The sequence below is a fragment of the Falco rusticolus genome, chromosome 10 (genome assembly GCF_015220075.1).
Source record: "Falco rusticolus isolate bFalRus1 chromosome 10, bFalRus1.pri, whole genome shotgun sequence".
Taxonomy (NCBI): domain Eukaryota; kingdom Metazoa; phylum Chordata; class Aves; order Falconiformes; family Falconidae; genus Falco; species Falco rusticolus.
The window spans coordinates 19,500,251-19,526,867 of record NC_051196.1 but is presented as its reverse complement, the minus strand read 5'-3'; the positions used below and the strand labels follow the sequence as shown (position 1 = coordinate 19,526,867).

Genomic DNA, 26,617 nt, shown 5'->3' with positions numbered 1-26,617 from the left:
TTGCACTCAGACCCTCCCTCCCCCAACATTAATTTCTGCTGTGAGCTGGCACATTTGGGGGTGGACAGCAGGCAAGAACTAAAATTCCAGGGAGAATTAAGTTTCATAATGAAACAAATCACATCAGGCCAAGCTGGCCTTGATTATGTGATTATGATGCTGCTAAGGAACGTTCAGAACTTGCAAGACTTTGTATTTCCATTTTCCTCCAGTGTAATCAGGCTGGACCCTCAGCCTGCGTACATAGCCAGGCCTCCATAGAAATCAACTCCCAATTTCGCAGCGCACAGACTCCTGCTGCATTCTAAGCTTGCTGGGTAATGCACACAGGTTCTCCAATGCACACAGATGTCTAAATACTATTCCTAGGTGAACGAGGCCTTGGGTTTAGCTTTCTTAAGATGTTTTTTCTACAGTCAAGTGCCTCTGACCACAAAGAGGTATGGAAGGAAGGAGGGCATGTACCGAACCATCAGCTCAGGTACATTGGCTCTAAATGCTAACCCAGCCTGAGCCTTCACTACTGGCCTAACACGACAGGAGTGCCGACGGCAGGTACAAGACTGCTATCTGCGGGCCAAGGGATCCCCAGTATCCACAGGGACTCACTGGCAGTATTAAAGCCACCTCAGGTGAGAGCCTGGAGAGTGATATGCAAGAGCATCGTGGTGAAGCAGAGCAGCAGCTTCAGGCTGCGGACAGAAAGCCACCTCGAAGAGAAGGGCGGAGGATCTGCTCTGGGGGGTTTCAAGGATGTAGAGTGAAACCCACAGAGGCATCTAGGTCCACACAGGACACAGCCCCCAAAGAAACTGGTGTAAAGCCCTGAGAGATCTTCCCCTGGCTCTGTCCCTACCAGAGTTGGATACACTTTCTAGGTGCTCAGCTGTCCTTAGTGGAGTTTCCTGGCTGTCATGGTAGCAGGACACTCATCCTTTCCTCCCCCCTTAGCAAAACAGCATCACATTTGTTCAGCCCCACATTCTGGAAGATTCTGTGGGCTGCCTGCACAGAGCAAGCCCCAGCTCCGCTGGCAGCAGGGGGAATGGCTGGCACCTATCAAGTTGCCACCTTACTCAATGCACAGCAACCAGCTGAATAAATGTTAATGCATACCATAAATAAATTAAACTGCTTCTCCACTTACTGGCATCTGTTCTGAACCTAGATGAAAGCCTGTCAGGGGGAGACCAGTGTGGCTCCAGCAGAAGCCAAGGGAAGGGCTGGAAGGAAGCATTTCTGCATAGTGCTTCCCACAGCAGGCTTCTGCCACCTCTTTCTGTGGTGCCACCCAGGTGGACCTTCTGCAGGCATTCATCTAAGCTACTTATCAGATAGTGCTGTCTCTCCTGACAGATTAGGTAGGTAGTGTAACCATGACAAGCTACAGAGTTAAGAGCAGTTTAACGATTACAGTGGGTTTTTCATGGGGCTGTAGGAAGAAAGCAGCTCTGCAGCAGCGTTCAGAGCAGCCCATCTCTGTTTAGCTACCATGTCCATCCCTGTGGTGCTCAGACACTTTTCAGCACCCCTGGCCAACCCTTTGGGTGCCTTTGCTTCTCACTTCAAATGCTGGGGCACAGAAGTGCCTGGCAGATCCAAAACCAGGCTGGCCCCCCAGCAGGGCCACAGAGTGGAGAGGTAGGACATGGAGGGGCACCACAGAGATGCAAAATGCTGGCCTGGCAGGAGGCAGCACTCATTCACATCCAAACCTCTGAGACACAGCCGGCTAGCTCCAACCTGCCCACCCCATCCTCAATATACTAATTTCTGAGAAAGACCAAAACTTGTCAGGGTACAGGGCTGGAAAAGGGATTTTGGAGCAAGATAAACTACCTGTAGCACGAGTTAGGCTGGAGAAATGTGGTGCTCAACAGCAGCAGACTGCAAGGCGCTATCACTTGACACTGCACACCCCCCAGGTAACCCAAGACAGGCTTCAGCACTGTAACAGGACACGGGGACTAACACAAAGAGAAAAGCCATTCCCGCCTGCCCAGCGTGGCCCTGGACAGGTATCATCTGCCTGGGGAGCGAGACTCCACTGCTGCCGCCTGCACCCATAAGCCACCAGCAGCTGCTTGGCAGAGCTTGCTGGTCCTGGTGAGGCAGAATACACTGATGGTGAAGGCGCATATTACGTTTAACAGTCACGAACCAACTCCTGGAGGTCTCTGCAGACCTCCCTTGTCTCCCAATGGGGCCCCCAACCACACGGGGAGGTCTCAGAGATGAGACTTGCCAGCCCCCAGCATGGTCCCCAGACTAATTCTTTGCTGCTGGCTCTGCTGCACCCTGGGCCAGCATAGCGTGAAGCACGGCCTCAGGGTTGCTGCTGTGAGATACCCATCACAGATAAGAGTTGTGCCAACTCATAATCACCCCAAAAGCAGAAAGACAGAAACACTGACTCCAGACAATCTTGCTTTCCCTAAAGCCATGTTGTCTGAGGGCTCAACACAAAATGACCAACAAAAGGATCATTATTTGCCATTAATTATCCCTTGCCCAAACCATGAGGTTGTTAATTATTTTAGCTGGAGACCATGTTGCCGTCACACAGTTATCAGTGGGAGCACTGAGGTGCTGTTTCTTCCCCACAACCCTCTAGAAGAGGGTTTGTACATGAATTTAACACACGCTGGTATTGTCTGCAAGACACAACCCTGGCAGGAGTGGTGGCTAGAAACAGAGCTTGCTCAGCTACACGGCTGGGTCAGGAGGACTGTGCACATGTCTAAACCCAAGGGGATCTGGGCAGCATCTGAATGGTGCCACCTACCATCGTGTCCCTCGGATGCAGGTAGAGCCTCTGTGTCTTTTAACAAAAGCTAAAATTAGAAAACACTGGCATTCATTGAGACAATTTCTGAGGTTCAATATCTCGGCAGGAAGGCCAGGTGTTTGGTTTTAGGCATGTCTGACTCTGTTGAGATGTCAGCCCGTGCCCTGAAGCAGGCCCACGTTGCCATCAGCAAAGCAGTGAGGCTGCAATTCTGGATAAAGCAACTGCAGACCTGACTGACTGAGCGGCCATTCCCTTTAAGGCTATCCTCCCACAGGAGAGAAAGTCAGAGATCCAGCAAAGACCAAAACTCCTTGCTGCAGAGAGGAGGAACTGCTTCCCTCGGACTGCCCTGCAGATTTCCCTTTGGGAAATGATGAGGGACTAAGGGAACTGGTGCTGAGCACATCAGTACTGACCTAACAGGGACTTCCCAGCTCCATCGTTCCCTGGACATACTGCTGCTCCCCAGGGACCTGCTCTGCTTGCCCAAGACCTCCAGAGCACTGGACAGGGCAGATGGACACACAGCTGTGTCCATCCCCAACCAGCTGTACAATCATGGCCAACACATCTCCCCCCTGGGCATTGCTCTCCCCTGCTCCAGCCCTTTGCCAGGGCACACTGAAAGCTGCTTAGAGGGGGGAGCGTCCCTAGATGCATTTGCCCAGTGCACCAGGACAACAACAGGGAACCAACATGCTCCTGCAGCAGGTGGGGGGAAAGGCAGTGCCATTTTCCCATGTGTTGTTGCTGTTTACCTCCCCAGCCCACCACAAGAAAGCCCTGTGCAGTGCTGATTGCAGGTCCAAGTCAGAGCAGTGCCTGATTCCCCATCTCTTCCACTGCCAGCCTTGAAGATATTTTTATTATACTAAAATATTATAATAATATGGTAGCCACTGTTAGAAAACCACAATAGCTACTCTTAATGGAGACCCCAATAGGTCAGTGTATGACATCAAAAGTGTTATGGAGAAACTGGTCAGATTAATTTCTACCGATGGGTGTTTAAGCTTAAAAATATCAAAAATCCCCATGTCCTCCCCCACTGCCCCCTCAGTGCCATTTCAGCTTCTTACTTCACATTCCCTCTCCCACCCCAGATTCCAGCTTCAGATTACCCCAGCTCCCCTCTGACACTGCCTTACAGGTGACCCTTTTACTCAAAGCCTCAGACATTTAATACTCCAACTGGAAAGAGGGCTGGAAGAAAAATAGGAAGCCAGCATTCCTGTTGGCTCCCACAGATCGAAACCCAGCGGTGGGTAAGACGGGAAACACACAGGCTCAGCTCAGCCCTGACTGGAGCTACTGGGAGGAGCAGGCTCTGCCCTGGGTGCTGCTGGGCTCAACCCTGGCCGCAGTGCTGCCTTGCAGCCACCCCGACCTGCTGCAGGCAGCCCTCATGTCCGCACCGCGGAGCCTTTGGGCCAGGGGTTAGTGATGGGGAGGCTGCAGGGAGGGACCCCTGATGCTGCAGTGCCTGCTCCGCATCTCCAGCAGCCCTTTTTCTTTGCCACTTCAAGACTGCCGAGCACAAGTTCTCTCCTTGCATGAAGTAACTGCTTAGTGCTTACTCAGAGGAATATTTTCTTAAATGGAAATGGGTTGTTGGATATGCCCAAGTACCTTGGGAACAAAAGCTGTGTTAGTAACAACAAAAAAAGGGGAAACTTTTCATTACGAGTTTTTTTAAAGTAAGGCAAATTCACTGGTTTAATTAAATCAAGGTTCCTCCCATCTTCCTAAATGTATTCTGACATTCAAAAAATGTCATTACCAGCTACAGGAAGTTCAGAAAACAACACTTTGGATTGTTTGGTGGAAAATAATTTGGCATACTTCTTCCAGCTCTGGTTGTAAAGGCTAAAAAGGAATACCTCTACCCATAAGCTTCCCCTGCAACTCCTCAATACCCTGATTATCTTCTGCGGAGAGGCCCCTGTGTGCCTGCCCAGCGGACAGTATGCTACTGTACATACCGCCTCACGATCCTGGGCAGGCCAGACACAAACACGCAGTGTTTCTCGATGTACTCAGTCCTTGCACAACCCAGGAGGTGGGTCAGGTTTTTATTTGCTCTTCTAGAGTGGGTTGTGTCTTCAGCTAATAAAACAGGAATGTGAGCACTTGGGTCTGAGCTAGTGGCAAATATTAAGCATGCCAAGGAGGAATTTGGCCTTGTGACACCTCCTAGCAGCTGCTGACACACTATCAATAAAGCAGCTCCCTGCTGCCACAGACCATTCATACCTCTGCCTGCCCCCAACCTCAATGAGAGCCTTTTCATTCACTTCAAGAGCTTCCAGATCATGTACCAACATGCCAGCCATGAACGATAGCTGCCCCATGCAAAGATTCCCAGCATCACAGCCACAGATACTAACAAGCTCTGGCCATTCAGAAAATATCATGGTGCTAAAAGGAAAACCAGGGAGCTTGATGCTTCATAAGAAGCTGCAGAGATGCTTCCAAAATGGAGCTGTCCCTGTGCCAGCCAGCCATGGGGACCCCTGAGCAGGGAAGCCTCTGCAGCAGCAGAGGTACAGACCTGCAGATGCCTCCCTGTCAGGAGCTCAGACGCAGCAGGTCTGTGCAGTGCCTGAAACCAGATCCTTGACTAACCCTGCAGAACCTGGAGCATCCTCCCACTCTTTGAGGATGCAGGAACCTGTCAGATTGGCAGAGCTGTGCTACCGCAGATGGGTGGTCAGACTGCCAGATCAGATCTGGCCCCGCACTCAGATCCTGGGAATGGATGCTGTTTCATAAAGCTGCTTTATAATGCAGGCCCGGCAGATTTGCATCATTGCCATTAGCATACAGAGACATTTGCTGCTCTGTTTCTCCTCTGGAGGGCTGTGTCCTGACCTGTTGGTTTGGCACAAAGCTCACACTACAATAGCAGGTTACTATAAACAGCATATGCACTGCTAGATAATATATAGATAACAGAAATTATTGGCAGGCTCCAGAAGGCAACAGCTAGGACTTTCCTTAGGCTGTTCTAATGGACACAGAGGCCAGGGAAGTTGCTAGTGTGACACAGGGAATCAAGGAGAGGCCCTTGATCTGGTACTGCCAATGAAAACAAACCTGATCCCACACATCTTTGGTTCCTTACAGACTGCTTCATGTAGGACTTGTCCATCCTCCACATTTTCTGCTGTGCCTTCTGCTCAGCAATGGCTGAAGACAAATATGAGAAGTGGGGAGGATCAGGGAGGATCCTGTGTGATAAAGCTCACTAATTAAGCAGGGAAGGATGTTCACGGAGGGGAGGCTGAGGCCTTCGCAGCTCTGGTGCAACTGGCTGCATTTGTTACAGCAGCACCTGTTTACACCACAACTGACATTGGCTCTAGCGTACAGCAAGAGCACAGGCGAGTTTTTCTTTAGAGCAGTTTAGAGTGTAACTGGATGGAAAGAGATGGTAGCTTGGGATTGAGCTTTGGGATCCTGGCTGTAACAGCCTGTAACCCTCATGCAGCTCAGCAGAGCACCACAGGCACTCACCCCACCAGCAGCAGAAAAGAAGGGCTCAGATTCCCCCAAAACACCAGGAACACATGCATCATGGTAGTACCAAGGCTGTTCTGCCTATTCTCTTCAGAAAATGCAAAAAGAGCCAAAAAAACCAGCTATAACCCATTAACAATCTGGGGAAAGCAAAGCATGGTGGAAGCACACCCCATTCAGCCTGTTTACCCCATATGCAGAGGCACAAGACTCTTCTGCATGGAGATGTACGGTCATACAGCTGTACCCCAGCACAGTGAGCGACCACAGGTTCTTTTGTCATACGTCTCAGCTACCATCTTTTGGCTGCTTCAGGGTCAGATAAGCCAGACCCCAGAGTTTGTTTCCCTCCTCCCTAGGCTGATATTCTCCCCCTACTAATATTTACAGGCCATTTTGGAAGCTGGCAGCAGAGGCAGGGCTCAAGCCTAGGCACCCCGTTGGGTGTCTTACCGATACAACCACCCTTTCTCCCCTGGTACCACTGGTGCATTGTACTGGGAATGCTCTGCCTCACTGGCTTGGCAGAGGCCATACACAAAGAGAGATAAGCCCACTTCTGCTCTCCTTTGCACTGTTCTACATCCCTAGAGACTTTAGCTAATTATTTCAGCTCTAAGCTGGTCCCAGCGGGCAGTTTCTACGGCTAGCCAATCTCTTGTGCACACGATTGCCAGGCTGAAGGGAGTGTTCACAGCCACATCCTAACTCCCTGCAAAAAAAGGGTGTTGCATGGAAATGGGAAGGCGACTTGGCACAAAAGATGTGGTTTGGCTTCCTGGACCAAGCTGATAACCCCAGCCCTCCAGGATGTACATTGATCCTGCCTTTTTCCCCCCCCTCATTTATTACTTACTTTCATCCCTTCCACTCCTTAACATAAAGCCAAACTGGAAAAATTCCAGCCAAGATTTTGGCGTCATCACTGAGATTTCAGCCCAGCACCTTTCTGAGCCCTCAGATAAAATCCACTTTGCTGCCTCTGCAGTGTCTGAGCTTTTTCCATTTCCTCGTGTGGCCAGTGGTACCAGTGGGAAACATCATTCCCACAGCACTGTTTATCCATAAGACACTGGCAGAAAATAACATACTCCAGAGAACAGCTTTGCCGTTTTCCCCACATCTCTGGGTACCAGGCAAGATTAGCTGGTTAGGAAAGGACTGAACAACTGAACTGAATTCAGTTAAAGAACAATTTACAGGGTTTATTTTTCCCTTGAAAGGGGTGTCTTAAGGCTCAATGGGCCAAATCCTTAGAGGCAAGGGATAAGACAATTTACCAAAGAGGGTGCATGTCCCAGGTGCTATCCACACTCAAGTCATTCAAAACTCTCTGGATCACCCATGCGTTCATACAGCAAGTGCTTGGGCTCAGCCACGACACAACTGTGAATTACCCATCCTTGCTCTTTAGGCCACAGCAGTGGATCACACCAGCTGCCTCCCTCCAGACAAGACAGGAACTCCACACTATGAGGGTTTTTTTCTCTTGCCAGACACCAAAAGCAACAAAGCTGTACTGTTTTCCCTTCTCTTTGTCTCTCTTGGCAGACAGAAGGGAAAGACAGACAGTGGTGGTCACTGTGGGCTCATGCCAGCTTTTATCACCTTTAGATGTTTGCTGTACTCATGCCACAGCCCCAGAGCTCTCCCTGCCCTTTGTAGCGCAGCCCATGTTATATCCAAAGAATCCTCCACCGCTACAGCCTCTAAAGGTCACAGCAGAAGAAAATTCATTTAAATAGAGGTGCAGATTGGTGTCTAAGCTTTGACAGCAACTGCCATCTAATTCATGGAAAAGCATTGCTATATTCCTATAATGCTTATTTATTGTGTGGGGATTATGCACATCCTTCACCTTGTGGGGCCAGGGTATGGGTTGGATAAACCTTATGGTGCTCAGGCCTTCTCCACTGCAAGATGCCATGAAAATGCAAAGTGTCCTAGTATGAGAGGTGTCAGATAAACCAGAAGGAAATTAGCTACTGCTGCTAACAAGCCAGCATTCATTCATACAAAACTCAGCAGGTAGAGGACAGGGCTGTGCAGAAGGGCACTGTGGGAGCCACCCAAGGACAAGCAACCTGCCTTCTGAAGTCTTTTCTGGCCAAGGGAGTTCACCTGTTCAACGTAAAGGCCCACCCTTGATCCATAGAGTCAAATGGCCATAGATCTCCCTGCAGGCATCGTTCTGTGCATGGCATATTCGGATCAGCCCAGCACCACCAGAGCCAGATTTAAGCTAAGGCAAATAATGATGCATAACTAAGACAAGTAACGATGCATCCACGGAAAGGTCTGTAACCTTTCACCAGATTGCTTTGAAGTAAACAAAACAAAAAATCCTCTTCCTTTTTAAAGCACCCAAGCTTCTTGGGTAGATGTAGCCTAAGACTGATTATTTTGTGATCTGCAGGCTGGATCTCTAACTCTTCCTGTGTTTAAATCAAAACTGTGCACTAGGAAAGGAGATTTCAGTGTTTTGGCACCCTGCTGTCCCCGGAAAGCCTGGCTGCTTTCAAGCCTCATGGTTATATTTGCGGATGCCAGGAGGAAACACAAAAATAAAAGTTTCCATGGGTGTGGGGGCAGGTAGAAGCCAAGGAGACAGAAGGGATTTCAGAAGGAACAAGCAGATATCTTAAAGAAAGGAACAGGAAAGAGAATAAGCAGAAACACCCCTTTCCTCGTCCTGGCCAGCTTCTGGAACGTCACTTGAATGGCATCCTGAGGCAAAATAGAGGCACTTTGTTCTAGTTCTGCAACTCTCAAAGGTACCACAGAAATTCCCCCAGGAGAATCAACAGAGGAAGAGGAGGATACCTTCATTTTCTCCCTGCCCCAGGGCTTGCTTCTGTCTGGAAAAGGCTGCAAATGGCTAAAGCAGCCCTTGCCCTCTAGCTTACCCCCAAGTGCAGGCGATGGGAAGTTGGGCTATGCAGAGCCCTAGGGTTTCAACATGTCCCCAAGATTTCCAAGGGCTTCTCTAAACATTTCCTCAGAGGTACATGCTGAGAATCTCCCCCGACCATGACATGTGCAGCTTCTTTGAGCTTGGGTGATGCAGCAAAGGCATCAGAGGGGACTCCAGAAAGTCTGTAAGCAGCCAGCCACAGCCCTGACCATTGCTACAGCTCCATGGGCAGTTCTCCTACCAGACCAGACAGTCAGCCTGGTTCTCCTACCAGACCAGACAGCCTACAGACCAGTAGGCTGTTCTACCAGAAATACAGACCTATGCTAGCCTCCCTCTGGAAATCCTGTCCCTCTGGTACACCTTCCCTTCCTCAGGGACTGCCAGCTTCTGACACAGCTCTGCATTCTTCTTTCAGGGCTGAAGACATTTGCCTGTCCTAATGTAAAAACCTTCTGTTTCCAGACCAAGCACTTCAGCCCTTTCCATACCCTTTTAAAAAGGAGGGGATGGGATGTCTTAATGTCTGAATTTGTCTCCATCCCACACAGACGCAGTGTTCTCATTTCCATTAGTGTCATCTATTTACACGAGAAATGTTTGGTGAGGAAATTGAGGTTAGTGAGGAAAAAAAAAAAGTTACTCACATCAGACATGAATCCCTGCGGTGTGTGTTGCCGTGTGCCCTATTCCAGACCTTGCCCCACATTTGAAGTAGGGCAGACTGCAATTAAAACACACAGCAAACAGAAAATGCCATTGACCCTTCAATGCGAGCCTAAGGTGGGAGGTGGCTGTGCTGAAATATTAATTTACTCAAGGTCACTCTAGAAGCTAATGGCTGAGCAGGGAGTCTGAGGTCTTTGAGCTATCCTCACTCCATCTCCAAGCCCACGCTGGCGGTGTAAAAGGCACCGGCTCAGAGACCGGCAGTCTCCGTTAACACCTCTGCCAGCGTGCCCACCAAGAAATCATTTCTGCTTGTGAACAGCTGCCACTTTAGGGCTACCAGGAACTGGCCACAGAGGCCAAGCACACTGCTGTCTTTTCAACCACAGGCACAGAGATACCAGGCATAAAGTCCTTGGGTGTCCTGCCAAGCGGATGGCACACCTCAGTCTTAAAGAGCATTACGGAAGTGTTTAAAAGCACTAGAAATCAGCTTGAAACCAGCTTCTATCAACCCTTGCCAGGCTCCAAATGAAAGTAGCAGCGTCTCTTCTTACGTTCATTGTCTCTGGGCTAACTTTGTATCTTTAACATGCTCCAGCGGCCATAGGCAAGTTTGCTACCAGTGCTCAGCCCTGTGTCTTGGGAGAAGTACCAAGCGGAGCTCAATTTAAAAGCTCTTCTCTGCTAGGTCGGTGCTTGTTCTGGAGAGACACCTGGTGGCAATGCCCGCAGAGCCCGAGCTGAGCTCAGGGACGCACTCATCCTCCTTCCGTGGAAGCCAAGGAGAAATAAAAGCATAACAGAGATGCAAGGGAAAAGATTCATACTACCAAGGTGGGAACCAAGGCAAAAGCACGGCACAAACCTGCACGTCTCCCAAGCCCCAAGCCCAACTCCACCACCCCTGTGCCTGAGCAGCATTTCACAGCCCCAAACCAGGGCAGGTGATGGGAGCAAGAGCACCCAACAGACACTTAGCAAAAAAACTGTGAAAGACCCGAAGTCTAATATACCTGAAAAGTTTGAGCTTGTTCAACCCTAACCAGTTTTTAACTACCCTCCCTGCCAGCACTCTGATTTTAGGACAACCAAAGAAATCCCAAATTCCCATGAGCTGGGAGCTAAATCAAAGTAAGTTGAAACAGGAGCTTTCCAGGGGCTAGATAGGCTGGCTAGAAATCCTATCCCATTCTGGGCAGGAAAAATCTAGGTGTGAAGCTGCATGTGACACGCAGGGGCACGCACACTCATGAGGAAGGATATTTACAGAAATCCTGGCAATTAAAAAAGGAGGCACAGGTCTATAGGATATTTTAATTCCTGTTAACTCTGTGGGAAAGCAGCAGATTCAGGCCAGCTTCTTCCTTTGCACAGGATCTACTGGCAGGAGGTTTAAATAACAGCTATCCAGGTGAGGAGTGAATACAAGGACACCCCCAGGACTAAGCTAAAGCTCCAAACTGGTGCTTTGGGGGTTGCTTTCTGTTCTTGTCACAGCAGGATGCTTTGCTTGCTACATTTACTCCTTGCTAGCGTTCTCCATGCAAGGCTTAAAGGAGGACACACATCAGAGCTGGCAAATTACTCCCCAGCCAACACTCAGGGTGTAGTTCAGTGTTGCACCTTCTCCATCACTATCACCAGCTTCAGGAACTGCCATCCTTTCCAATCCTGACCCTCATTTCTCATCCCATCACTGCAGTCCACTGACTGCTATGCCCATGCAACTGTTTGCAGGACAAGTTCATGCAAGCAGGCTCAGGGAAAGGGACAGACAGGACGCATGGTCTGAACCAGCGTGGAGCAGCAACAGGAGCCGCAGCAGGCAGCTGCTGGAGATGTCTATTTGCAGGAGTCTCAGTAATTCCTGGTAGCTTTGGATAGCTTAATCCCTACAGTCCTTCCTGTCTTTAACTCCAACCCTTCACCATGGCTTGCCAGGAAACGCAAGAAAGCAAACTAAAAGCATCACAGTAGTGCAGAGGGTTTCCTCTGGAGGGTGATTCAAAGGGCTGTTATGTCCAGACTGGGGGTTGTGGTTGGAATTTTTCTTCTTGCCATGTGCATATCACAGTCTTCCGCAGCCTTCTCAAGCCACTCCTCCACTCCTCAGCCCTCTGCCAAGAGCTTCCCTAATCATTTGTTGCTTGAGGCTTTCCTTTACCCTAGGTTTAATTTCCTCCACAAACGACGCTGACCCCAGGAATCAAATTAGCAGCAGTATTAAGAGATACAACTTGAACGTGCACTTTACATATCTGATTTACCAATCCTCATTACAAAAGTTAGTATCAGTAACATGTCTATTATTGCAAATACTCTGAAGATTGAAGACTCTGAACTCAGAGTGTGAGAAAGACTGTAGCACCCCATCATGACAGCTGTAACTCCCAGATCCTGATATAACAGCAAACACCTGCTACAATGAAGGCTTGTTTTCTTCTTTTTTTTGCAGAACAAAGGAAAAAATACTCCAACTCCAATGTCATTATGCACGAGACTTCACAGTACCATGTACAGGTGAGTATGCAATGGAATGTTAAGGGGCTGAAAGGCCAGCATCAGTGATAGATGCAGGTAATGCAACGAGCTTCATTTGTCCTTGACCTTCAACAGGCTAAAAAGGAGCCAGGAGCCTTCTGACAGTAAGCAAGCATCACTCTTCACACCCTGAGAGAGGCAAACATCAAAGCTGCTTGAAACTTCATATTTCTTTTCCACAGTTCCCGGCTCCCCGATGCCTGTAAATCAGGTTGTCTCCTGAGCTTCCCACCCAGCTAGACACACTCACTAGCTCCTGGGCTGTAGGACACACTTTCAGACTTAGCCATCTGCTGTAATTTCCCTCCTTGCACTGTGGGTCACCGTGGTCCTGCCAGCCTGGACCCAGGGGCTGAGATCACATAAGCCCTCTCAATCACACGTAGCACCCTGCTGAAGCTGGAACCACCTGGGCTTCTCATCAAATTCCTTTGAGCACAAAAGGGTAGGGAAATAAAGAATAAAATAGGTAGGTGGAGCGCAGGGACTCTGAGGAGAGAAACTAAAGGGCTATAAGCGCAACACAATTCCCGAGACAATTCCTCTCCCAAGATTGACCCCCAACTCCCTTCTACAAGTCAGAGGTTACAGGCTGGACTGGATCCCTCTCCTTTCTCTCCTCTCACTTATTGCCTGCTCTAAAAATCAACACCAGCTCTCCAGCCATCTTTTACTTCTCTGCTGCTCCTCTCCAACTCCATGTTTTGGAGAGCAGCAGTTGTTCCATTATGGTACAGTATTATTTGAAAATCCAAGCAAGCAGGCTCTGGTATAGCTCACAGACCCTCCTGCAAGGCTACAAACGGCTTTCCATGGAAAAACTCTGAATCATGCTCAAATCCTCTAACAAAGCCAGGTCCACACTTCCATGGCTTTTCCCACATTACATGACACAGGTCATCCCTGACCACTTATTTCTCCCTCCCTTGGATCCCACACATTTCTTTGAATCGAGGAGTGGAAGAGATACCCACATTACAAAGACTGCTTTGGGATGGGGAGAGAAGCAGAGATCAGTCACTGCTTCTGCATGTCCAGTGCCTTGACCTGTACACTGAAGGCTCAGAAGTTACTGGCTTGTCCCTTTTCCCGTTCTGGGCTACATCCAGGACCAGTGCCTAGGGACATTCTGAGGTCAGCGACTCTGTCCTCTTGCTACAAAGCATGATGTGCTTGGGAGGTCACTGTCTGAGGGGCTTGCTGTAAAGCCAGCACTGATCAGTCATTCAGCCTGATATTTGCTGTCATTACAGCCTGCAGGTAGGAAATTGTTGACAAGAAGGGAGGACAAAAATGATCATTAAAGAATGTGAAGTTGGTTTAATTACATATGGACCTCTTTCCTACTTTAAATTTAAATGGAAAGTGGCATACAAATCCATCATTTATCAAAAATGTATTTCCTTTCCGAATAATCAAAATTCAACCAATTAAAATGTTGAGTAATTGGAGAGAGGAGAATGAGGGTTTTTTTAGTAATCTATTAAAAAAAAGCATTAAAAAGAGAAGGAAAATTCTGTACAAGGAAACAGGAAAGGGAGAAGCTGTTGTCCTCTCTCCCTCCTCTGCATTTGAAGGAGGGTAGTGGGAGCTGTTGTCCCTCTTGTCACCCCATGCTTCAAACCCTTCTCAGTCAGCACATACAGGTTAAAACCAGGGTTTCCATGGCGGTTACAGGAACTCATCTGCCCAAACAAGAGAGACCACATTGACTATCATCTTTCAGCTCCCCCTCAGCTACTGTGTCCTCCCAAGTAATTCAAAACTCTTCAACCATGACAGGCATTAAGCCAAATTCATCTCCCAGTGTCGCAGACATCCACTGGGGGGGGGGGGGGGGGGGCGCGTTTAAGAAGCCAGGCTGGCCATCCCCGTAATGCGGGACACCAGTGCGGGCCACTGTGGGAGTAGAGGTGCCTGTCTGAGTTCAGCTGGACCATTCATCACTGAAAAGTGGGCAAGGCAAGAAAGGAAAACACTTTACAAAGTTCATATTTAGTAGATGGGGCCCTCTCTTCTCTGGTTTAAAACCCCAGTCCAGCAGAGTGCTTCAAGCACACAGTTAGAAAGGAAAGAGCCTGTTCAGTTGCTTGAAATGAAATTTAGACACTTAAAAATACTTGTTTGGAAAGAGGGCCAGGTTTCCATCAGAGACCAACTTGATGGCCAGCTGCCCCATCGGTAGCCCTGCCAACCATCCCCATTATTGACTCCTGCCAAACAAAGTCACTCATGGAAGCAGAGAAGGGACTTTAAACAGTGACACATACATGAATTCTTCATTAATTATGCCATATGCCACCCATTTGTGAGTCTCTACCTTGAACTCTGACCAAGGCAAAGGGGATTTCAGTGACAGGCAGTGAGATGTGAGGAAACCTCTTCCTAAAGAGACATTTTACACCCTCTGAAGTAATCTATAAGCTGATCAAAGTTTAATAGTGAACGGAGCCATTGCCCATTCTTACAAAAACAACAATATTTGAATATCCATCTGGTTGAAAAGGGTTTTAATAAGATTAAAAAACAGTAGCAAGCTTCTCTCCCTCTCACTCCACTGATATCCAAAGAAAATGGAAAAGAAAAAAAATATTCTAATGAGTCTGAATTAGACAAGTAGATTTCCCCTCCCTGAAAATTAACTTACTTAACAGTAAACAGAGGAATTTATGAAGACTGTAAACTTGGCAGTTAAAATACTAGAACTGATAAGAATGCCCGTCATCAGGTATAAACCAATTCTCTTCCCTGCTCGGAAAGCAGAGGGTTTGTCACCTCTGCACAGATAATATTGACTTTGCGAATACCTTTTCGTGCACTATTTCACAATTACAGTAACATACACCTGAGCATGTTTTTCATATCTGATTGCATGGCTAATCTCAGCTTTCAGGTCAAATACCTGCTAGGAGTTTTATTTAGACAGTGCCTCACCCAATACCTTTCCTTTATGAACCCAGGATTGGGTCTCACCCTCTGCAGTGTTTATCCTGTGCTCTGCTCTTTCCAGTCTTTGTGAATCATCTACCAGCCACCGTAACAACAAACTGGTCACTACAGATCCTATCCACCCCTAATTCCCACCGTCAAACATCAGTATTTAAAGAATCAGCCCTTTCTGGGCTACCAGTGCTTTAAATCTGAGTCTTTCCCCCTGCATTCATCTCATCTGGAGCCAAATGTGACAACAGTTCTTGCCTGTGCTTCAAACATGACCATCCAGGGCTCCATCTCTTGAGTACACACATCTATCTCGGGTCCATCTGGTCTGCTTCAGACCCCAATGTTCACAGCCTCTCCAAGGTCCCTTTGTAACCTATGTCCACTGCAGGACAGCGCTGGTTCCTTCCCTGACACTGCAGCAGAGTCAGCTTCTGCTGCCTCTTAAGTCTGCTTCCCACTTTGCATTTCCCTAGGCTTTTGCAGGTGGAAAGGACTTACTTCCCAATGAACTTATCCTCCTCCCTTGCCCACTGAGGCACGTGCCAGTGGTGGGCACTACCCGTTGGGTTATTTAATCAGCTCATGAGCTTAGACTGCTACTGGGAACAGATTTTCCACCAGCCCTTTCTCCTCGTGTTTTATAGCTCGCTCTTGCTAGTCTTCTGGGACAAAGACCACCTTTTTGTGCTACATGTGGACCCTGACCTCTGATACAGCATCACTATAGCAAAGAGTCAGCACCAGAAAGAAACTGCCTGACCCCTGAAAAGGTTATATCTGATCACTGGGAGAAGGCATAAAGACAAGGGATCAGAGGGAGAAAAGCTAGGCAAAAACTCATCCCTGTAACAGAGACAAAGAGCCGCTCCAAATTTCATATTAGTTTGTGGCTCACTTTAAAACACCCCCCTTTTCTGCAGCTCTTGCTTTGAAACCAGGCTGCAGGATTCGTGCAAAGAGAAGCAGGAGCTGCCACTGCTGCCATCCCCACAAACACTAAACACCCAGCAGGACTGTCCATGGGGTGGCCGCACTGTAGCCCCCAGCCCCACCAAGAACGCACACAATGCCATCTGCTCCAGGTGCGGTACTGGGCTCTCCCTGCCAGAAGGGTCAACGGGCCCCACGGCTCTTCAGCGCACCCACAGCTGATTCAGCAGCAGCCTGTCATGCACCCTAATGCTACCAAGTAGGGGAAGCAGGGTGAGAGGCTCAAGTTGGTGCTGATACCAGAAAACCAGAGACAAAACTCTCTAATACTCATTTTCAAGTGTTACAAAGCGGGCATTCTTGATTGTTGGTGCTGGATGCACAGGAAATAAGTTCTACCCAATGTGCACCCTGACTGTGTTCACTGTTTATATGGCCAATCTATACAGATGAATGACATTTCTGAGAAACCATTAGCATATTCATTACAGTTCCACGAACTACTTATCTACACTCTTACTACCCATGTGTGGCCTAATGGGTCAAGGGTCCTCTGGTGGTCATTTGGGACATCTTCATCCTCTTCCTCTTCTCGTCTTTTCATGACCTTCTCTTCTTCTGGCCCTGTTTCAGCACTCTTGGCTCAGATCTTGGTTTCAGATCAGTTCTTATCTACTTAGTAGCTAAACTACATAATACAGCGTTGTACAACTCATCTGTGCCATGGATGCATAATTGCAACATTTACAGTTAAGCACACTGGTAAAATTCCTCTGGTATCAGTGGATGGGCCATCGATATTCCAGGGAAGAGAGAAGGAGCTGGGATCTGGCCTGACAAGCCTCCCAGCAGCAGACGCCTGGACTAGCTGCAGCACAGACACATTGCTCAGGCCCTACAGCCCCAAAAGCCTCCTGCCTTTCTCTCCTGGAAAAAGTTTGTTATTACAGGGAAAAGCTTCAGCTGCTTTCCCAGATGGGCATGTTCTCCTTCCCCTCCCCTCCCCAGCACACAGCAGGGCAGCAAAGGGAACAAGGTAAAACAAGACCATTTCCTTTTCCTTCCCAATTCTTTTTTCCTTTTCCCCTGTTGTCACCTGAACACGTGGCCTGGCTGTGCTGTCACTTGCACAGGGACAACTGCACAGAAACCAGCCTGGCTGCTCTGAGCGGGCAAGGGTCCCCACATCTCCTGCCTGGCCGCCCCCCTCCTGACAGAGAGGCACATTCTCCCCATCCACAGAAAGCAGCACCTGCTCTCGCCGGCTGCTGATCATAGCGGGGAGAAATAAGTTACCTGGATTTCTGGAGCAGCCTTCTTTCACCCAGTGCTGGGGGAGGCACATGCACCATTTGGATTTGATGTGCTTCTGCAGCTGCCACCCTGCCCTGCCAGCGTTCCCCTTGCGCCAAGCCCCAGGAGCAATCCAAAGCCTGCAGCTGCAGCTCGATTACACAAACTCTTTGTACATAGAGGTGCCAAGTGCAAAGCTTGGATCACCACACACTTCAGGACACCAAGCAGGGATGGGAAAACACACGAGTGCAGCCATGTCTGGGATGTTCCCACCTTACCTGAGCTGCTCCCAGCCCAAGTGCACACCAAGGCAGCACAAGAGGACATGGCAGCATGGAAGCCAGGCTGGCAGTGGGAAGAGCCCTGGGTGGGTTTACAGGACAGGTGGAAGGAGAGAGGCAGGAAAACCAGGGTAATCTAGCAAAGCCACAGCGCAGGACAGAGGCAAGCAGCAAAAAAAAAGAAAAGCCAGGGGACTAAATCATGTGTACAAAACATTTGCACCACTGGACAATGGCCAGAGCTGCTAAAATTGACACATGATGAGATAAATATGCAAGTGGTGAAACTTGTTATGAAAAGTCTTGCGGCATTACAAAACCCTGATCTTTCACCGCTGTGGCCAGGCTGGTACTAACAACTAGAATGCACGCCTTCTGCAGCACTTTCACATCTGTGCTCCAAAGAACAGGCAAACAGCAGTTAAAGCCTTTAGAGCAGGTTTCACCACTGATTTATGGTACAGACACTATCAAAGGTTTTTTACCTGTTTTTCACTCCTTCCCCCCCCCCCCTTCAGCATTTGGCCACCTTCATTATGGATAAGAGCGAGTCCATTGTGACTGTGGATGACGCTATCCGAAAACTCATCTTGCTCAACTCCAAAGAGAAGATCTGGACACAGGAGATGCTGCTGCAAGTGAACGACAAGTCCATCCGCCTCCTGGACTGCGAGTCGCAGGTACCCAGAGCTCTGCGAGAGCTACCCCCAGGCTGCTGCATGGGGTGTGGTGCGCACCCTTCCCATCCTGCCTGGGAGGGCCATTTCTGAGGAACACAAGGGCGAATCACTACCAAAATCCACTCCCAGGTGTGTGGCAGCTGGCTGACTCTAATGCAAAGGGCAGGTAGGTGTGAGATGATTTATTCACAGCTCCAGAGCACAGCTACTCTTTCACTATGTGAAAGATACCTTGAGCTGTGCTCCAGGCCAATCCCATCAATGTGGGAGAGATGCAGACTTACAGGTCCACAAAGATCCATGTAAAGCATAAGCAGAGAGGCAAGGACATACTACTTGCAGTAAAGTAGCATACTACTCACAATAAAGTAGCTCACAAGATATCTGCCCGAGAACAGTGCCCCATTTTGACGGGTGATCTATGTACATGCACAGAGGGCACCTAATCCAAGGGGAAAGAGCAGCCAGACAGTGGGAGAGGGATGGTGCTGCCCCAATTTGAACAATAAGAAACTAAACAACATTAGCCCAAGGTCATCCAAGGAAACAGTGGGAGGGTGAGCCCCTCACAGGAAGCATCATCCCTCCCAGTGCTCTGCTGGGATGCACAACAAGCATACTAGTACAGGGAGAGCACAGCATGATGGTAAGCAACAAAGCTCCTATTATTGAAGTCTCATGCTGGGCCCAGAGGAAAACAAGAGCTCACCTCTGCCACGCACCTCTCTCCTCTTCCGCAGTCCCAAGCCACTGCCCCTCTGCAAACCTGGACACATGTCTCTGAAGAGCCCAGCAAACCGCCACTGTGCTGTGAAGCACAAGCTCTGCCAGGTCTCACTCCTCAAACAGGGATCCCAGAGGTCCACGCACAGGACCATTCCCCACTGGTTCCATAGCTCCCCATTGCCTGACCCCTTCCTCTTTCTCTTCCAGGAGGAGCTGGAAGACTTCCCTCTGCCGACAGTCCAGCACTGCCAAACAGTGCTGAATCAGATGCGCTATTCCTCCATCCTCCTTCTGGTGTGTCAGGATTCAGAGCAGCACAAACCTGACATCCACTTCTTCAACTGTGACGAGGTGGAGGTAAGCAGAGCCCTCCTTGCTGGTGTGAAACAGAGAACAAAATATGCTCCTAGCTGTCTGCCAGCCCCTCCTTCCTTTGCCCACTGGAGCCCTCAATCCTTTCCAAAGCAAAGCCTTAAAAACATCCCCGTTTTATCTTTAAGGCGGAGATGGTTCACGAGGATATAGAAAGTGCCCTGGCAGACCACAAGCACGGGAAGAAGATACGGCCACAGACACTCAAGTATGTACACCGCACGATACAGCTGGGAGTTAAAAACAAAGCAAAACACACACAAAAAAAGAAAGTCCCATTTACAATGGTACTGGAGAGGGGCTTTTTACAAGGGCATGTAGTGATAGAAAAAGGGTGAATGGCTTTAAGCTGAAAGAGGGTAGATTTAGAGTGGGCATAAGGAAGAAATGTTTTACTGTGAGAGTGGTGAGACACTGGTACAGGTTGCCCAGAGCAGCTGTGGCTGCCCCATCTCTGGAAGTGTTCAAGGCCAGGTTGGACGGGGCTTGGAGCAACCTGGTCTGGTGAAGTAGATGATCTTTAAAAGTCCCTTCCAACCCAAACCATTCTATGATTCACACACCAGCCTCTCAGAAACAGGACCAGCAGCCACTGATAGGGTTGTTCTGCTTGTTTCCCTTGCAGAGCAAACCAAGAAAAGATCAGGCAGAGACAATCCATCCTCCCACCGCCACAAGGGCCAGCTCCCATCCCAATCCAGCACGACACACGAGGCTCAGCGATGAACAGGAACCGGGTGGCACCCCCTTCCCAGCACGATCCAGGTACTGGGAGCACTCAGCAAGTCTGTCCTGGGGACGGAGGACTCATTAGCCCAGATAGTCAACCCTCCTGAAATGGTCTGTGGTCATTTCAGGCCCTGTGTTGCTGAACTGCAGGGAAGCTCAGTGTTTTTTCACCACATTATAATGCAACACAGACACATACCAAAGGCACAACATATTGTTGCCTATCTGGCTGTGCTTTATAAATGCCTAAGAATTGGGCCGCAGCAAACATCTGTACCCACTGGGCTAGCAGTTGGCATCCTCTGTTCAGCAACAGCTCAATAATTCAAAGCTCCTAGAAACAACTTGTAATAAACACCTGTATTTTGGGATACTGAAATTCCCAAAACAGGTGAAAGCCCCTCATAAAACTGAGCCATCACATGACATTCAGAGCAGGCATCAGTGATCTTAAAACATACAGACAAGACAGACCTGGTCAGAAAGCCAAATTCCTGGCTCTGATGACTTCACAGCAGCCAAGATTTCACCCTCAGAAATCAAGTGGTTTGCATGAATTCTCCTAGAGATGAGTGTAGAAATGCAGATGCGAACTCAGCGCTCTCATGCGCGGATTTACAATCTTACTCCAAAACCATCCTGACTTCATCCTGTTTGAGCCAGCTTGAAAAAACTTGTATTTACCTTTGGAGAAAGTGGTAACAGAAATAAGCTCCCCATAACAGAAATAAACTCTCCAACAAAAGCTCAATCTGATTAAAATGACGAGCAAAGTGTAAGCCTTTTTTATCACTGCCTATTGTACCACCTTCTCTTCGGATTAATTTCTAGGTTAAAGGAAAACGTGTAATCAGGATACTATGAGAAACTCCAAACACTGGCTGAGGATAGAAAATACTCGTTTCCCCAGGATGGGATCTGAAGCCAAAGAGCGGTTCTAGCCTCCTGAATGGAGAGCCTATTTCAAGTCCAGTTTTGCGTAATGAAAATAAGATCTATATTTCAGAGCTGGACCGTGTATAAACATCCATATGCTGATGCAACAGCAGTTTTTAATAAAATGGCCACCCTTAACTCTGCCCTTCCCAGGACACAGCATAAAGCTTTAAGCCCATTGCTTACATCAACAGAGTTGGGCATTTACTCAGGCAGGATTTCTGGATCTGAGAACACAGAGCCTGGCACGAAAGCAGGTGACAGGAGAAAGCCTTGAATGATGCCTGTTTGCCGAGATTGCTTCTCCTTCGAAACACGCCTTATTGCTTTTCTACAAAACCTGTCAAAACTAATCACCTCATCTTAACACCTAAAGATGACGTACATTTTCACGGTCCTTTGCCAAAACTGCCTCCCTAGTTCTTCCACTTTATAATCCTGCTGTCCAAGCACCTGCTCTACTGGCCCTTCCAAACTCCATTTCATGTTATTCTTTTCGCAAGAGGCCTCCTGAGCAATTGTTCACACCAGAACATCACCCCCTCACCAAGCACCTGTCTTCTGGAAGCAGGGAGGTGTCTGTGTTTTTTATTGCAGAAGGATTTTTTTGAACACCAATTTAAAACACTTGAAAGACTGCACACGAGTTTGTACAAAAATGCCGATTTATACACAGGCCTGCCTAAGCATCAGTCATGCAGAATTCCTGGCACACTGCTTTCTAGCGAGCGACAGTTGTATTCACTTCTAGGTCTTAGTTCTTCTTTCTCAACTACCATTTAGTTAAACTGGCATCTCTGGGAGAAGGAAGGCTCCTGAGGAGAGCTGGAGGTTAGAAGAGAGTGGGAGTTAATCTAATGGCACTTTGTATACACGCAGAGTGCTCTGCAGAGCACTTGGTGGCTCTTCAGCTCCTCTGCGGGACTAAGGCAGCACAGATGCATCAAAGGCAAAGGAGTCAGTGACTCACAGCAGCTGGAGACTGGGGCTTGCAGGTCTCTGCCTGTAGCTGGCAGCTCCTCACAATTTATTCATTGCTTATATTTGAAAACACGCAGCGTATCAACACAGAGGGTTGGCGGGCAAGTTCTGTGACCCTAGGAAATTTAATTGGCAACTTTGAGTACCTCCTGCTCTTTATGATCTCCTTAGGTGCTCTCATAACCCAGAATAAAACACCAAGCTGGGATTTACCATCCTGCATTTAATGGAGCCTATTTTCACCCCGATAGTAAATGTATTTTTTGCTCCCTCCCTTGTTTGCAGACTATGAACGACGAAGCTCCAGCTCTCATGACCATGAAGAGTCCCGAGCCATCTTAGCACAGAAGATTGAAAAAGAAACGGTTGGTAATATGAACAGCGCACAGGCAATAGACAGAAAGAGAGAAAAGAAGCAAGGGGCTCCTCCATGAGCAGACATTTTATGCATAGTCATCATTAACCTGATAACTGCTGTGCATAAAGATAAGATGAACAAAAGCAGAGTCCATCACGGGTCAGTTATGATGTCCTTTGACCTGAAGTAGCTCTGCTGATTTCAGAAGGTCTGCTCCTCCCCAGCCCACAGCCCAGTCTTGGAGTTACTTTCCAGACGTCCATTAGCAGGGGTCACTTGTCACATTGAGAAGTACAGCACACAGCCAGGCACAGCTTTGTGTTTGGAAAGTGATGAATTCAGCTTAATTTCATGCCTGGATTCCCCATTCCTGTGCATTCTTCCAGGAACTGGAACAGGCAAAAAGCAGCACGCTCTGCGATCCGGGCTTCCCAGCTGCGTGCAGTTTGGGCTCGCTTTTACCTTGGTTTGTTGCATTTCTGTCCTCACAGCAAATCCTGAACTGCACTCTGGATGACATTGAAGTGTTTGTCGCCAGGCTTCAGAAGGCTGCAGAGGCATTCAGGCAGCTCAACCAAAGGAAGAAAGGGAAGAAGAACAAGAAGAAAGGGCCAGCAGGTACAGTGCAGCAGCTAGAACAAATGGGGAAGGCAGGGGCACGGGTGAAGGTTGCGGGGAGAGCTCAGTTTGCATCCTAGCCAGGCCAGACTGATGCAGCAGCATGGCTATGGGCCCAACAGCAGCTACACCAGCTTGGAAGGTGCTGCTGGTCTGTGGGGACCTCTTGTAGAGCACACGGAACCTAGTGAAGCCTCCCACACAGGGAAAGACTTCTGGCTTCTCTTGAACCCTTGATTTCTAGTAGTTCTAGTCTCAGCACCCATTATTGCCGTGCCTTCCATGTGCCAGCAAGATGAAAATTTCCTGAAAAGGGATGCTCTAATTAAAGTGTTTTTCTCTCCACCTTCTCATGAAAGAGGGCATGCTGACCCTTCGAGCAAGACCCCCAAGCGAGGCCGAGTTCATCGACTGCTTCCAGAAAACCAAACTGGCTTTTAACCTCTTGGTAAGACACAGAGGGTATTTTCATCCCATGCAGTGAATAAGGCTTTTCCGCACATCTCACAGCAGCACGCATTCAAAGTGAAATTTGAACTGTCAAGGGACAAAGATGTGAATTCCAGATTCTTCAGAATCCAGAACAAACACTGCCTTTTGTCTCAAGCAGTGACAAGGCTTTTCCCCATTGTCACAGCAATAAGCATTCAAAGTGAAATCTGAACCGAAAACACTTATCAAGGAGAAAAAGTATGAATTCCAGATTCTTCAGAATCCGGAACAAACATTGTGTCAGGCTTGTGCAGGTTTCTTGGGCCAAGCTGTTAATCTGAAACTAGAAGCACAGCATCCAGGACGGGACTGAGCAGCCAAGGGCCTTGCCTGGATCTCTTTTCAGATACAGTCCTGACTTAAAGCATTTGCAAAGTTCTGAGCTTAGGGAGCCAAGATGTGCCATGCCCACCTTGCCGACAGCCATGGAAAGGCTTACATATAGATATCCCCACTCTAGACACTCACTTCTGCTTGTGGCCTTTAAAAATCTGGGTAGTTTTGTGACAGCTTTAGTCCTTGCTACTCTTACAAGCATAAAACAGAGGACTATAAATATTAAGGAAAAAGAGAGTCTTTTCTACTTTAAATTGTTCTATCCAATTCTGTCTACAGAGCAGCTGTAAAGCTGCCTCAGCCAGAGGCCTGGGAAGTCTCTGGTTAACAATAAGTGATATCCCCCACTGCCCTGAGATTCCTGGCTCCTGCTCTCTTTCTCCTCTGGAAGAGTCACTCTGTTAAGAAAGGGACGAAAAGTAGGAGCATGAAGATGTTCCCAGTGCTGCTACTTCCACTTAGTGAAGTATGTGAGACCAGGAGGGTAACAAGCCAGAAGGAAATTCTGTCAGTTCTGACCAAACTTGCCCAGTTGAACACAGCCTAATATCTTTCCTGAGAAGTAATTAGTCAGAAAATCACAGAGATTGTAAACAACCTTAATGCAGGACAGCAAGCTCCAGCCTTTTCTTTTAGAAGCAAATACACATAATTTTTGCCTGCTCAGGACCAGAACCAAGTCTTGGAGGTGGCAGCTCTGGCCAGCAATCACTGGTCTTGCACAAACCAATCCAGTGCCCCACTAAGACCATGCCACACATCCACAGTGGGATGTCAGCTTCCCTGAAGCAGCAGCTGAGGATTCTCCAAGCATAAAGAAATCCCAGCCAGGCTGTCACATCCCAGCCCTGACTGCTGACACAGCTGAGATAAATACACCAGAGTCGGCGTGGTCAGCCAAACCCTTAGCACAGCACAGGTCTGTGATGGAGGCGAGTGTCCTTCCCTGGACGCTGCCAATTATGCAACAAAGCCACAAGCGCCCATCTGTGCAAATGCTCTGGCCCCCAAGCTCTGCACTGCTGCTGCCTCTCTGTCAGCAGTGCGGGAGCCAACACGTAAAAAAATCATTCACATGGCCAAGCTCTCCCTGCCTGGACTTTGCTGCCTGCCTATCCACAATCTCACAAAGAGCAACTGATCTCCTGGCAAGAGGCCATGGGCAAGTAAGAAGGAGAGTGGGGAATCAGTGGCAGAGCACTGCCACGTCTGCCCTAACACTGCTGTCACAGGCCACGTGGCTGCAAAGTCCTTGTGAAGTGCCATTTCATTTAGTCACCTTGTCACCATCATTATTTCACACTTTCCACTCCACATTAAAGTTTAATCACCAGCATTTAAAATGCTTTGCATTTGGGTAGGGAGGAGGAAGTCCGTTTTCCATTGCAGCAATGCCAGTAGCACAGGACACTAAAAGAGCTGAAAGGAAGCACACACTGAAGTGGTTTCTCACCACAGCTTAGCTGATTGCTCTTAATGAAACGCAGTTCTTACAGTAAAGTAATCCCAAGTGTTCACCCCTCCAGTCCACCCGTCTACCCCAAATACGAAGCATTTAAGCAGCCAGGGCAGCTCTAGGTGCTGCAACCAAGACCTTGGTGGAGATTTTTCCTTGTCAGCAGTTTGCCAAGGGACCCCCCCAAAACACTTGCTCTGTCATTTTCATTCACGGGAACTAGCGGGATTTTCAGCTTTGCAAGAGTCAGAAGTAATAGGCCCGGCCCTTCCTCACCAAGACTTGCAAAATAAGCCAAAGTTTCCTGCTTCTGCTCAAAACAGCTCCACAGGGTCTGATTTTAACAGAGTAGGTACTCCACCCCTCCTGAAATTCAACACCCTTAGAAATGGACACAAAATAAGAATGACCTAAAACTGAATGATTCCTACTCCCCACTCACTCTTCTTCCCTGATTTCAGGTTCACTGTTGAAAGTTTCCGTACTTTTTAGGTTGTTATTAACTATAGCATGCATTAGTCAGCAACGATCCCCCTGTGTGACAGAAAGGGGAAATAAAAAATCAGGTTAGGGTTACACTGGGTTTCCTTTCTCTTTTCAGGCCAAACTGAGAAAGCACATCCAGAACCCCAGCGCTTCAGAGTTGGTGCATTTCCTATTTGGGCCGCTGGAACTGGTAAATATTATTCACAGGTTTCACTGTGAACTCACTTTTTATTTCAAATGTTGATTTCACACTTAGAGGTGGCTAGATTATGCAGAAGAATTAGAAGACTGCTCACAACTGGCTAAAGCTTTCTCAGTAAAGTGTAGAAGCAACAATGCCAGTGTTTCTAGCCTCTGATCTGATTTTCAGCTTGAAGTAAATGCAAACCCCTTTAATAAAGGCCTACTGTGAAGAAAAGCACAAGCAGCTATGGCTCCCCTTCAGGATCTGCCTGACCTCATCTCCAGGCAAACATGGTTCAATATTTGCACTGAAAATAGGAAACAGAAATCCTCACTTGAAAAAGAAGCCAGGAGGGACACAGAAATACCAAGTGATT

At 48.3% G+C, this 26,617-nt stretch overlaps 1 protein-coding gene across 2 annotated transcripts in view; it reads left to right on the top strand.

Moving 5' to 3' along the window:
• Positions 1–26,617, top strand: part of EPS8L2 (EPS8 like 2) — a 66,856-nt gene that overhangs the window by 25,583 nt on the left and 14,656 nt on the right. For both annotated transcript variants that reach the window (XM_037402453.1, XM_037402454.1), the window contains 9 exons: positions 12,352–12,416; positions 18,406–18,567; positions 19,501–19,650; positions 19,794–19,873; positions 20,291–20,430; positions 22,597–22,676; positions 23,161–23,287; positions 23,647–23,735; positions 26,173–26,247. In XM_037402453.1, coding sequence (XP_037258350.1) covers positions 12,352–12,416; positions 18,406–18,567; positions 19,501–19,650; positions 19,794–19,873; positions 20,291–20,430; positions 22,597–22,676; positions 23,161–23,287; positions 23,647–23,735; positions 26,173–26,247 — 968 coding nt within the window. The remainder of the gene's footprint in view (positions 1–12,351; positions 12,417–18,405; positions 18,568–19,500; positions 19,651–19,793; positions 19,874–20,290; positions 20,431–22,596; positions 22,677–23,160; positions 23,288–23,646; positions 23,736–26,172; positions 26,248–26,617) is intronic.